Source organism: Miscanthus floridulus, chromosome 12 (genome assembly GCF_019320115.1).
Source record: "Miscanthus floridulus cultivar M001 chromosome 12, ASM1932011v1, whole genome shotgun sequence".
In the NCBI taxonomy this organism is placed as follows: Eukaryota; Viridiplantae; Streptophyta; class Magnoliopsida; order Poales; family Poaceae; genus Miscanthus; species Miscanthus floridulus.
Window position 1 is genome coordinate 49067697 of NC_089591.1, and position 14352 is coordinate 49082048.

Here is a 14352-nt window from a genome sequence, read left to right on the forward strand (position 1 = left end):
CCCATGCACCAACCACGCCTGCCCTATCAAGCACCTCTATAAGGACTATAAGCTCCTCAAACATTTCCTACGATAGGCCGGTGGGCCGAAAGAAGGAGACAACAAAAAGGCGGTAGCCAAGAAAGGAGGCATGGCGAGCAAGGATGGGGACAACTTCCCCGACCCCGAGGAATGCAACATGATCTTCGGGGGATCCGACGCCATCTGCTCCAAGCACCAGCACAAGGTACACTATAGAGAGGCATGCGCCACCGAGATGACCGTCCCCTCCTTCCTTAGCTGGTCGGAATCTCTGATCACCTTCGATCAGAGGGACCATCCTTCCCATGTCGCCAAACCAAGACTCTACCCGCTCGTTGTCAACCCCATCGTTTGTAGGAAGCGCCTCACCAAGGTGCTGATGGACGGAGGCAGCGACCTCAACATCCTCTATATCGACACCCTCAACGCCATGCGCATCCCCTGGTTGGAACTCCTCCCAATAGGCTCTCCCTTCCACGGCATGATCCTGGGAGTGCAAGTGTACCTGCTCGGGCAGATCAACCTACCCATCACGTTTGGCAACCGAGCCAACTTTCGCTCAGAGGTCCTCACCTTTGAAGTGATGGACTTCCCATGGTCCTACCACACCTTCTTGGGGTGGCCATGCTATGCCAAATTCATGGCGATCCCCAACTACACCTACCTCAAGCTGAAGATGCTAGGAGCAAACAACGTCATCACCATGGATAGCGCCTTCTCACATGCCTTCACGTGCGACCACGAGCATTTTGAGCTCACCACCATGGTCATCAACTCATCCGAGCTCCCGCAGCTCAGGGAGTCATCGACCCTAGCAGTCCCGGACTGCAACAAACCAACCTCCTTGATGGCCTTGCGCCCACTCAATGAAACCAAGGCAGTGGGGATTGACCCCACTAACACAACCAAGATGGTGCGGATCGGGACCTAGCTCCTGGCCAAATAGGAATGCAAACTCGTCGACTTCCTATGCACTAATCACGATGTCTTCGCATGGAAGCCATCTAACATGATGGGCATATCGTAGGATGTTGCTGAGCATGCACTGCACCTCATCCTAGGCTTGAAGCCTGCTAAGCAATGCCTGTGTTGCTTCGACAATGAGAGGCGTAGGGCCATAGGTGAAGAGATCACCAAACTTCTGAAAGCTGGATTCATTAGAGAGGTATTCCACTCCAACTGGCTTGCCAATCCTGTTCTTATTATAAAGAAGACGGGGAAATAGAGAATGTGCATTGATTATACTGGCCTCAACAAAGCATGTCCAAAGGATCACTTTTCTTTGCCACATATAGACCAGATAGTCGACTCCACCTCAGGATGTGAGATCCTCTCCTTTCTAGATGCCTATTCTAGCTATCACCAGATTGCGATGAAAGAGTCTGATCAACTCACAACCTCATTCATCACCCTATATGGTTCATACTATTACGTAACCATGCTTTTTGGTCTAAAGAATGCTGGCATCACCTACCAAAGGTGCATGTAGCAATGCTTCGTCGACCAAATAGACCTGCTCGATCAGCCTGATCAAGCCGAGTAGCCGAAACCAACAATCACCATGTATGTTGATGACATAGTGGTAAAAAATACTCAAGCTTGCAACCTGATCGCAAACTTGGCCGCAACATTCATGAACCTCCAAAGGTTCAACATCAGATTGAATCCTGAGAAATGTGTTTTTGGGGTTCTAAAGGGAAAGCTGCTTGGATACATTGTGTCCGAGCGTGGCATCGACGCCAACCCCAAAAAGATCATGGCCATCTCCAACATGGGCCCTATATGCAACATCAAGGGTGTACAAAGGCTCACTGGCTGTCTACCCTGAGCCGATTCATCTCCCAGCTCGGCAAACAGGGGATGCCACTCTACAAGCTCCTCAAAAAGATGGACGACTTTGTTTGGACTAAGGAAGCTCAGCAGGCTCTAGAGAGCCTCAAAGCGCCACTGACATCGGCCTCAATCCTCATCACTTCTGAATAGGGAGAACCCCTCCTCCTCTACATCGCAGCAAGCAACCATGTGGTGAGCGCCACCCTAGTCATCGAAAGGGAAGAGCTAGGACACCACCTTAAGGTCCAGCGACCCGTATACTTCGTTGGAGAGGTACTCACCGACCCCAAGGTCTGGTACCCCTAGGTGCATACACTCCTATATGCTATGCTGATGGTAACCCAGAAGCTCTTGCACTAATTCACAGACCACGAAGTCGCGGTCGTCACTTCATACCCGCTCAAGGACATCGTCTACAACCGCGATGCCATGAGATGGATCTCCAAGTGGGCACTCAAACTCATGGGCCATGACATTAGGTATATTCCCCATACCGCTATTAAATCTCAGGCTCTCTGAAAGGTCCTAATGGCTAGAGGGGGGTGAATAGCCTAATAAAAATTTCTACAACAACACTTAACAAAATGGTTAGACAATTATGAGGCGAAGCAAGTATAGCGCTAGCCTACTCAAAATGCAAGCCACCTACCACAATTCTAGTTTGGATAGTATCTATTCACACAATAGCTATGACACTACCCTATGTTAGTGTGCTCTCAAAGGCTTACTAAAGAGCCACACCAACCAAGTAAGCAAGCTCTCAGAACTAGCTACACTAAAGAGCTTGACAACTAGTTTGCGGTAATGTAAAGAGAGTGATCAAGAAGATTATACCACCGTTTAGATGAAAGAACCAATCAATCACAAGGATCGATAACAATGAAGACCAATCCACCTTAGAATCAATGATGAACACAATGATTTTTACTGAGGTTCACTTGCTTGCCGGCAAGCTAGTCCTCGTTGTGATGATTCACTCACTTGGAGGTTCACACGCTAATTGGCTTCACACGCCAAACCCTCAATAGGGTGCCGCACAACCAACACAAGATGAGAATCACACAAGCCACGAGCAATCCACCTGAGTACCTTTTGACGCTCCACCAGGGAAAGGTTAAGAACCCCTCACAATCACCACGATCGGAGCCGAAGACAATCACCAACCTTCGCTCAACGATCCTCGCTACTCCAAGCCATCTAGGTGGCGGCAACCACCAAGAGTAACAAGCGAAATCCATAGTGAAACACTAACACCAAGTGTCTCTAGATGCAAACACTCAAGCAATGCACTTGGATTCACTCCCAATCTCACTATGATGATGAATCAATGATGGAGATGAGTGGGAGGGCTTTGGCTAAGCTCACAAGGTTGCTATGTCAATGAAAATGGCCAAAGGTGTGAGCTTCAATCGGCCATGGGGCGTAAATAGAAGCCCCCATGAAATAGAGCCGTTATACCCCTTCATTGGGCATAATGCGGGGTGACCGGACGCTTCAGTCCAACTAACCAGACGCAGCACCAGACACACCGATCGTGAATACCGGACGCGTCCGGTCAGCATACCAGATGTGTCTGGTAGCTCCCAGACTGCCATGCGTCCAGTTCAAAACAACATAGCCATTGCTGCATACTTTCATGTGATCGGACGCTCAGACCGAACGCAGAACTACAAATGACCGGACACTGAGCCACTGAGTCCGATCGAGTCCAGTAAGCCACCAGGCTGACCGGATGTGTCTGTTAGAAAATGACCGGACGCTGAGCCTCAGCATCCGGTGGAGTACAGTAAGCATCCATGCTCAACCGAACGCGTCCGGTGATACCGGACCGGACACTGCCAGCATCCGATCGACTGCTCTGCCGAACATGATGTTTTCTAATTCACACCGGACGTGTCTGGTGTGGCGACCGGATGCGTCCGGTCGCTGAGTTTGTCGCCAAAATACCGGACATGTCCGGTCACCATACCAGACGCGTCTGGTCACTCTATAACCAGCGCAACTAACTCTTTTTCAACTCTATCTTGTTCACCCTTGCTCAAATGTGCCAACCACCAAGTGTATCACCTTGTGCACATGTGTTAGCATATTTTCACAAACATTTTCAAGGGTGTTAGCACTCCACTAGATCCTAAATGCATATGCAATGAGTTAGAGCATCTAGTGGCACTTTGATAACCGCATTCCGATACGAGTTTCACCCCTCTTGATAGTACGGCTATCAAACCTAAATGTGATCACAATCTCTAAGTGTCTTGATCACCAAAACAAAATAGCTCCTATGGTTTATACCTTTGCCTTGAGCTTTTTGTTTTTCTCTTTCTTCTTTCCAAGTCCAAGCACTTGATCATCATCATGGCATCATCATCATGTTATGATCTTCATTTGCTTCACCACTTAGAATGTGCTACCTATCTCATGATCACTTGATAAACTAGGTTAGCACTTAGGGTTTCATCAATTCACCAAAACCAAACTAGAGCTTTCAATCTCCCCCTTTTTGGTAATTGATGACAACCCTTATACAAAGATATGAAATAAAATTCAATTGAATCCATGTTGCCTGCCTAAGCATATTTACCATGTGTAAAAGGATATGGATAAATTTCATGAACTCCAAATGGTAGCAATTGCTCCCCCTATATATGTGCTAAGAGTTTGGATTGTAGCTTGCACATATGCTTAGATAGGAAATATAGGAGACAATGTCTACCAAATGATGCTAAGGTATAAAAGATGGACCTTTAAAGCGTGATACCAATCAGAGTGCACCAATATACCATCCTTAGCACCATGGTTAGCTCAATACCACTTGGAAATATTTGGAAATGAAAGTTATCTAGTGATTTCATTTCATCATTCACTCTAACAACTAGCATACATCACACAAGGATGGATATTTTAAATTTAGAACTTATGCCATGCAAGCGAACATATGAAATGCACATTCAAATGCACCATACTAGTTCATGAGCTTGGTCCCCCTACTTGTGTGCTCAAAATTTTAATTGATCCCTTTCCTTTTTCACTTTTCTCCCCCTATGTCATATATCAAGATATCTTTATGTTTATCTCCTTTTATGATATTTCTTCCCCTTTTTCACTATCTTTACTACTATCTTTGTTTCTCTCCCCCTTTGTCATCAATGACCACAAAGGTTCTAAATATAGATAGTATTACTTGTAGGGTCGAGATTATCAATGTCAATTAATGGGGTGAGGATCATTTCCCTAAATTTGGCCCAATCTAGATCATTTGCCAAAGATATTTAACTCGGTTTGATCCAAGGACAAGCTTCTTCACACCTCCAAATAAGGGTTATCTTGTACCATGTTGAGTTAAACACTTAGAGCTCATTTTCTAGATCAAACACTAGGTTTACAAGCCCATAAACATGTCATGTGCTGCCACTAGATCAAGTCAAGCATAGAAGCAATAGTGATACCATATAGACATCAAAATTATTTGATTTTCATGAATGAGCCTAATAAAATAGAATCACTTGAAAGGTCCTAATAAAATTAAAAATGTGACTAGATGCACTAACCATGTCCTTAGCAAAGATGTATGTCATGCCAATCAACTTTTACCTTGGATTGCTCGAAGGAGATGCATGTCATGTAAATGGGAGGGGGGTGCATCAACACATATTTGAGAAATCTAATATGTTCAACTCATTCCTTAGCTTGCAAAACCTTTTCTCATCCAATGGCTTGGTGAATATGTTGGCAAGTTGATCTTCGGTGCCTACACTCTCAATGCAAATGTCCCTTTTTTGTTGGTGATCTCTTATGAAATGGTGGTGGACATCAATGTGCTTTGTTCTTGCATGTTGAACCGGATTGTTGGTTAGCTTGATTGCACTCTCGTTGTCACATAGCAATGGCACTTTCTTGAACTTGATTCTAAAGTCACTCAAAGTGGCCTTCATCCATGTGCAATAACTCAAATGATTTACTAGTGCTCATCATGCTTTTCTTAGGATGGGTGTTTCCAACTTGTTTGCCGGCTTGACAAGAGCTACAAAGCTTATCCTTTTCAAACACATCTTTTAAGCCTCTAACCAAGTCATGCTTGACCAATATATTCAATTATTTCATTCCAACATGACCAAGCCTTCTATACCATAACCAACCCATGCTAGACTTAGTGAACAAGCATGTAGATAATTTAGCTTCACTAGCATTGAAATCAACCAAATATAGATTTTCATATCTAAAACCTTTGAAGATCAAGTTAGAGCCATCTACACTTATGATCTCTACATCATCTACCCCAAATATGCATTTGAATCCAAGATCACACAATTGAGCCACGGATAGCAAATTGAAGTTCAAGCTCTCTACTAGCAACACATTGGAAATGCTCATGTCATTGGATATTGCAATCTTACCAAGCCCTTTGACCTTGCCTTTTCCATTGTCACCAAATGTGATACTATCATATCCATCATTGTCATTTGTGTTGATTGAGTTGAACATTCTTACATCTCCGGTCATGTGTTGAGTGCACCCACTATCAAGAACCCAATACCTTCCTCTGGCTTTGTAATTGACTTACAAAAGAAGATCAATTCTTTTTAGGTACCCAAACTTGCTTGGGTCCTTGAAGGTTAGTCACTAAGCTCTTTGGAACCCAAATGGCTTTCTTCTTTGAGCCCATCCATGGTTTACCAATGAACTTAGCCTTTACACCATTTGTACCCTTAGTAAGGATATAACATAAATCAAGCTTAAGGGAGGATACATTAGCATTTTTGCTCTTGTTGGTGCATTCATGCTCTTTATGACCAACTTGCTTGCAACTAGTGTAAAACCGACCATTATTCTTCACAAAACTAGTCTTGTGAGGAGTAAAGGCCGCCTTGCCTTTCTTAGGGGTATAGCCCAATCCCTCTTTATAGAGAGAAGATCTTTGGCTACCCAAGCACATAAGCAAGCGGTCCTCACCACCATAAGCCTTAGCTAAGGTGTGAGTGAGCTTAGTGACCTCCTTCTTGAGGTTCTCATTCTCAACCACTAGTGAGGCATCACAAGTGAGACCATCACTACTAGATGAGGTAGAAGTGGAAGTGCTACAAGAAGGGTTAGTAGGAGCAACAATGATAGGCATAGATAGTGATTCATCAATTATGTCACAAGTTAAACCTATATTGCAAGTTTCAACATACTTCTTTTTATTTTGCTCATCAAGAAAAGAGGAATGAGCATTTTCAAGCTTTTTGTGAGCTTTGCCAAGCTTCTCATGGGCTTCCTCTAGCCTCTCATGAGATGCATTGAGCTCATCAAAGGCTTGCTTAAGGTCTTTTAGTTCCTTACACAAGCTTTTGCATTCCCTTCTTTTGATGTCAAAGTGTTCTCTAGCATCTTCTAACATGTCAAATAATTCATCTTTAGTGGGTTCATCATTATCACTATCACTATCATTTTCATTTTCATGTTCATTTTCATCATCATGTTCTTCATCACTTTCATCATCACAAGATTGTACCTTAGTGGCCTTAGCCATGAAGCATGATGAAGATTCAAAGAGAAAAGGCTTCTCATTGATGGCAATGCTTGCAAGAACCTTCTTCTTGGTGGTCTTATTATCATCACTATCATCATCATCACTTGAGGAGGCATCACTATCCCAAGTGACTACATATGAACCACCTTTCTTCTTCTTAAATGCCATCTTGTCCTTCTTCTCTTTCTTTTCTTTCTTGTCCTTCTTCTTGTTCTTCTTGTTATCATCATCATTGTCACTATTGTATGGGCATTGAGCAACAAGATGATCTTTGCTTCCACACTTGAAGCACCTTCTTGACTCTTCTTTGTTCTTGGATGAAGACTTCTTTCTTCTAGCATGGTAGCCCTTCTTCACCATGAACTTGCCAAATCTCTTGACAAAGAGAGCCATCTTCTCATCATCATCATCATCATCCCAAGATTCATCTTCTTCACTTAATGTTTCTTGCTTAGCTTTGCCCTTGGATGATGTGGCTTTGAATGCCATGCTCTTCTTCTTGTCATCTTTCTTCTCCTTCTTTTCTTCCTTCTCATCATCATCTCTATAAGTATCATCGGTCATTATATCTCCCAACACTTGGTTTGGTGTCATGGTGTCCAAACTGCTTCTCACTAGAATGGTGACCAATGTACCAAATCTTGAAGGCAAGCATCTCAAGAACTTGTGGGAGAAGTTCTTGTCCTTCACCTCTTCTCCAAGTGATTTGAGATCATTGACAAGCACTTGAAGCCTATGGAACATCTCCAGCACACTCTCATCCTCCTTCATCTTGAAGCTTGCAAACTTCTCCTTGAGAATGTAAGCCTTTGCACCCTTCACGGCTTGAGTGCCCTCAAATGATTCTTTCAACTTCTTCCAAGCCTCATGAGCCATCTCAATATTCTTGATTTGCTCAAATGTTCTCTCATCAATTGCATCATGAATAGCACTTAGAGCAATGTTATTGTTTTGGAGAAGTACTTCTTCGGCCGCGGTGGGATTCTCCGGATCACCAATCTCAATTTTAGTTTCTACCACCTTCCACACCTTTCTATTGATTGACTTGATATGTGTGGTCATCTTTGACTTTCAATAAGGATAATTTGTGCTATCAAATTAGGGTGGCTTCTTGGTGTTGTTGATTTGAGCCATTTTTACACCGAAGGTTGTTAAGCCTCAAATCCCGATGACCTCGGCTCTGATACCACTTGAAAGGTCCTAATGGCTAGAGGGGGGGTGAATAGCCTAATAAAAATTTCTACAACAACACTTAACAAAATGGTTAGACAATTATGAGGCGAAGCAAGTGTAGCACTAGCCTACTCAAAATGCAAGCCACCTACCACAATTCTAGTTTGAATAGTATCTATTCACACAATAGCTATGACACTACCCTATGTTAGTGTGCTCTCAAAGGCTAACTAAAGAGCCACACCAACCAAGCAAGCAAGCTCTCACAACTAGCTACACTAAAGAGCTTGACAACTAGTTTGCGGTAATGTAAAGAGAGTGATCAAGAAGATTATACCGCCATGTAGATGAAGGAACCAATCAATTACAAGGATGAATAACAATGAAGACCAATCACCTTGAAATCAATGATGAACACAATGATTTTTTTACCGAGGTTCACTTGCTTGCCAGCAAGGTAGTCCTCATTGTGGCAATTCACTCACTTGGAGGTTTACGCGCTAATTGGCTTCACACGCTAAATCCTCAATAGGGTGCCACACAACCAACACAAGATGAGAATCACATAAGCCACGAGCAATCCACTAGAGTACCTTTTGGCGCTCCACCAGGGAAAGGTCAAGAACCCCTCACAATCATCATGATCAGAGCCGGAGACAATCACCAACCTCTGCTCAATGATCCTCGCTGCTCCAAGCTGTCTAGGTGGCGGCAACCACCAAGAGTAACAAGCAAAATCCACAGCGAAACACGAACACCAAGTGCCTCTAGATGCAAACACTCAAGCAATGCACTTGGATTCACTCACAATCTCACTATGATAATGAATCAATGATGGAGATGAGTGGGAGGGCTTTGGCTAAGCTCACAAGGTTGCTATGTCAATGAAAATGGCCAAAGGTGTAAGCTTCAACCAGCCATGGGGCTTAAATAGAAGCCCCATGAAATAGAGCCGTTATACCCCTTCATTGGGCATAATGCGGGGTGACCGGACGCTCTAGTCCAACTAACCGGACGCACCGGTCGTGAATACCGGACGCGTCCAGTTGGCATACCAGACGTGTCTGGTAGCTCCTAGACTGCCACGCGTCCAGTTCAAAATAACATAGCCATTGCTGCATACTTTCATGCGATCGGATGCTCAGACCGGACGTAGAACTACGAATGACCGGACGCTGAGCCACTGAGTTCGATTGAGTCCAATAAGCCACTAGGCTGACCGGACATGTCTGTTAGAAAATGACCGGATGCTGAGCCTTAGCGTCTGGTGGAGTACAGTAAGCATCCTTGCTCAACCGGACGCGTCCGGTGATACCGAACCGGACGCTGCCAGCATTCGATCGACTACTCTGCTGAACATGGTGTTTTCTGAGTCACACTGGACGTGTTCGATGTGGCGACCGGATGCGTCCGGTCGCTGAGTTTGTCGCCAAAATACCGGACATGTCTGGTCACCATACCAGACGCGTCCGGTCACTCTGTAACCAGCCCGACTAACTCTTTTTCAACTCTATCTTGTTCACCCTTGCTCAAATGTGCCAACCACCAAGTGTATCACCTTGTGCACATGTGTTAGCATATTTTCACAAACATTTTCAAGGGTGTTAGCACTCCACTAGATCCTAAATGCATATGCAATGAGTTAGAGCATCTAGTGGCACTTTGATAACCGCATTCCGATACGAGTTTCACCCCTCTTGATAGTACGGCTATCAAACCTAAATGTGATCACATTCTCTAAGTGTCTTGATCACCAAAACAAAATAGCTCCTATGGTTTATACCTTTGCCTTGAGCTTTTTGTTTTTCTCTTTCTTCTTTCTAAGTCCAAGCACTTGATCATCATCATGGCATCATCATCATGTTATGATCTTCATTTGCTTCACCACTTGGAATGTGCTACCTATCTCATGATCACTTGATAAACTAGGTTAGCACTTAGGGTTTCATCAATTCACCAAAACAAAACTAGAGCTTTCACTCTCGCGCATTTTGTCGCCGAATTGATGGAGGTCCATCTACCGACCCCGGACATCACCCACGAGTACTGGACAATGTACTTTGAGGGGTCCATAATGGAGCTCAGCGCTATGTGACACTGTCCGTGGCAACTCGGAGTTGGTCGTTGACCAAGTCATGAAGGTGTCCTCCTGTAAAAACCCCCTCATGGCAGCGTACTGCCAAGAGGTGCGTAAGCTTGAGGACAAATTCTAGGAGATCGAGCTACATCATGCCCCCCTTAAGGACAACGATGCCACTGATTTTCTCATAAAATTGGCTGCTAGGAGGGATCCATCTCTAAGCGGGATCTTCATCAACGGTCTCCATGAGCCGTCCGCTCACATCCTAGAAGGTCCAAGCCAGACACACCCTAATGCCAACCTAGCGCTCGGGGGCTTTGACCCCGATGCCAAGTCAATGCTTGGGGGCTCCGACCCAGTGCCTCCATGATGACATCGCCCGTCGACGTCACCATGTTGCCACTCGATCAAACCGATTGGAGAGCACCACTACTCGCCTACCTCCTCGAGGAGGTTCTCCCACCTAAAAGGACTGAAGCTCGATAGATCACTCGATGCTCCATGACCTTCATCGTGCTCGGTGACAAACTCTACAAATGGAGTCCAACAGGGGTGCTCAAGAAGTGCATCCCTACCAACCAGGGGAAGCAGAGCCTCCTCGAGCTCCATGCTAAGATCTACAGACATCACGTGGCCCCGAGGTTGTTGGTTGGAAAAGCCTTTCGCTAAGGTTTTTATTGACCCACCGCATTATGAGATGCAGAGGTGGTTGTCCACAAGTGTGAGGGATGCCAATTCTATGCTCAGCAAACTCATTTGCCGGCACAGGAGCTTCAAACCATCCCCATCACTTGGCTGTTCGCGGTCTAGGGTCTTGTCATGGTAGGACCCCTCAAAAAGGGCCTGAGCGGCTTCACTCACCTACTCATAGCGGTCGACAAGTTCACCAAGTGGATAGAGGCCAAGCCCATCACCAACATCCGCTCAGAAGAGGCAGTCAAATTCTTCCTCGACATCATCTACCGGTTCGGCGTTCCTAACTATATCATCACTGACCATGGGACTAACTTCACCGGGAAGAAGTTCCTAGACTTCAGTGATGGATACGACATCAGGATCGACTGGGCCTCGGTCGAACATCCATGTACTTACGGTTAGGTTGAGCATGCCAATGGCATGGTCCTCCAAGGACTTAAGCCATGCATCTTTGACCGACTCAACAAGTACATAGGGCGATGGGTTGTAGAGGTCCCAGTGATCCTCTAGAGCCTGAGAACAACCCCGAACCGATCCATAGGATTCACACCCTTCTTCCTGGTCTACGAAGCTGAAGCAGTGCGACCCTCCGACCTCGACAACGATGCCCAAGAGTGAAGGATTTTGACCACGATCGAGCCACAAAGGCTCAACAAGACACAATCGACCTACTTAAGGAGGCCTGTGAGACGACCGTCGTCCGCTCTGCTCGCTACCAGCAAACTCTCCACAGGTACCACGAAAGGAAGATTAGGGGGAAGATCCTTGAAGTCAGTGATCTCGTACTCTAGAGGACCCAATCAACGAAGGAGAAGCACAAACTCTCTCCATCATGGGAAGGTCCCCATATGGTGACTGAGGTGATCCGACCGGGCACCTACTGACTGAAGGACGATAACAGTAACATTCTCACCAACACCTAGAACATTGAACGGCTACATCATTTTTTCCCTAAATTTGATCTTACTGCTTTTATTCAACACTTGCTCCTGTAAAGCACCCTAGCCTGAACACTTTTAGCCTGGGTCGCTCGGGGGCTCCATGAGGGTACAATACTCCATGAGGGTATAATACTAAATACTACCTCTCTTTTTAGTATCACATGGTAAAAACTTTCTACCCGAACAAAGGGGCGTTGCCCAAGCAAAAGGGCATTCCATTCCTTTGATTACCCGATGTGACTTTGTTTTTACTCCTGACCGAGCGCACCCTGCCATGACCTATGGTTATGAGTAGCCAAGCCTCACGGGCCATGCCTAGGTTCTTAAAGTTGAAGCCTACAGAACAAACGGGCAGGTGCGAAAAAAGGATAAAAACAAAGCTATGCTAGGAACGGATAGTGATTCTATCACAAAGCAGAACTAATGTATTCATTGATACAAAAACTATTCACATAGGGGCTCCCCCACAAACTTAACAGTTACATTTGCTGACTACTTCTACTCCAAATACTACTATGGCCGCTCGGCGGCATCGGCTGATACCAAAGGTAAGGGCACGATACATGCCACCGGACATAACCACCACCGCAAGGGCCCCGCCTGGTTCTGCTCCCTCAACTTCGGTGAGCGCAATGGGTACCTCAAGGGTGTCGCACCCATAGATGCTCAGCAGAAGAACATGGAGCTCCGGGCCTTCTCATGCTATCGAGGCAGCTCCTGGACAGGGACGCTACCCGCCAAAGTATGGCCACTGTGGCTAAAGGATGCCTCATCAAACTTGATGAACTAGCCGACCTGAGCAACTGCAAGGGCAAAACCCCCCACCAGCGTAGTCCTAAGCGGTTTCCCCTCTAACAAAACTTGCCTAGAGAAGATTTGTTGGAAGGAGTCCACGTGTGGCTCCATCCCAATGAAAGCCTCATAGATGGTGACGAAGCCAGCGATGTGTAGTACCCTCCAGCACACCACCTCCTTCAGCAGTAGCAGCCCCTTCTCGGTGAAGGCGGCCAGCACCACCTCATCTATGCTGGATGACCTCTAGCTTGACATCGCACTCCAAAATCATGAATGGGTCTATGAGTTCTCCTTTCCCTCTCCCTTCCCCTATTTAAAGAAGAAGCAGAGCAGTTGAGGAAAGGCGAAAGGATTAGGGCAAGAAACCCACTCCCTTTCCCCATTCAATGCGGATGGGAAATGACAGGACGCATCCTAACCGATGGAAAGCACCCTGCCTGGTCAAACAGGATGTGGCCTGGGTATGGCCCACCACTACCGCACATCGGGCGCAAGAAACAAAGTGCTACCATGCGCAAATGGCCCCTTGCCTTCCCAGGTGGGACTTGGAAAGTCCCAACTACGAGATCTCTGCCCAGGAGAGACCATCGGGCTTCCTAAGTCGATCGGACAGCTCAGACAAACACCGAGAGATAGGTGAGGAGCAGAGGGACGCCCTATGTGGGCCATGCTGACTCTATCACGAACGACAAGCGTAGATCTCGGTCAGACATTTCTGAATGAAGATCCTCAAACCCCATCACTCGAGTCATCAAGGTAACATTATCAACCCCCACTGTTTCTTTATATAATCATTCATTCATCTGTTGTCATTCACTCATCTATACATGTATTCATTCATTCCATACATCTTAGGCATCGCATATGCAGTTAAATGCATCATAACGCTCTATGTTGCGTCATGAAGCAGTAGTTGTCTCATTCAAAAATGAGTAACGACTGACCAGGGTTTGAAGGCTGGCCCACGAAGGGCTTGAGGCCGCCTCGAGTGAAACAGAGCTAGAGGAGAAAACACAGATGAGCCCCAAGTGGCCCTCGCCTAGTCTGCCCTAAAGCAGATAGGGTCATCTCAATCTTCTTGTTCGATCCTAACCTCGAGCCAAACTCATAGAATCTCCATCGAGGGGAGGCCAGCGGGCCACCTGGGTCAGTCTCCGGAATGACCCAGGCATCTACCGAGTTGTGGGTTAAGGAGCAGTGGAATGTCATATGAGGGCTATGCTGACCCCGTCATGAACGATGGACCCGTATTTCACTCGAACATGCCTGTTAGTGAGCTCACCGAGCACATCACTTGAGCCATC

General features: G+C 45.9%; 1 protein-coding gene across 1 annotated transcript; it reads left to right on the forward strand.

The window, feature by feature from the left end:
* The first annotated feature begins 256 nt into the window (after positions 1–256).
* Positions 257–952, forward strand: LOC136495832 (uncharacterized). Its single transcript, XM_066491649.1, has one exon. The coding sequence runs from the start codon at positions 257–259 to the stop codon at positions 950–952; it is 696 nt and encodes a 231-aa protein (XP_066347746.1).
* The last annotated feature ends 13400 nt before the right edge of the window (positions 953–14352 follow it).

Coding starts and splice junctions, on each gene's coding strand:
- LOC136495832 (XM_066491649.1), top strand. CDS start 257: ATGACCGTCCCCTCCTTCCTTAGCTGGTCGGAATCTCTGATCACCTTC.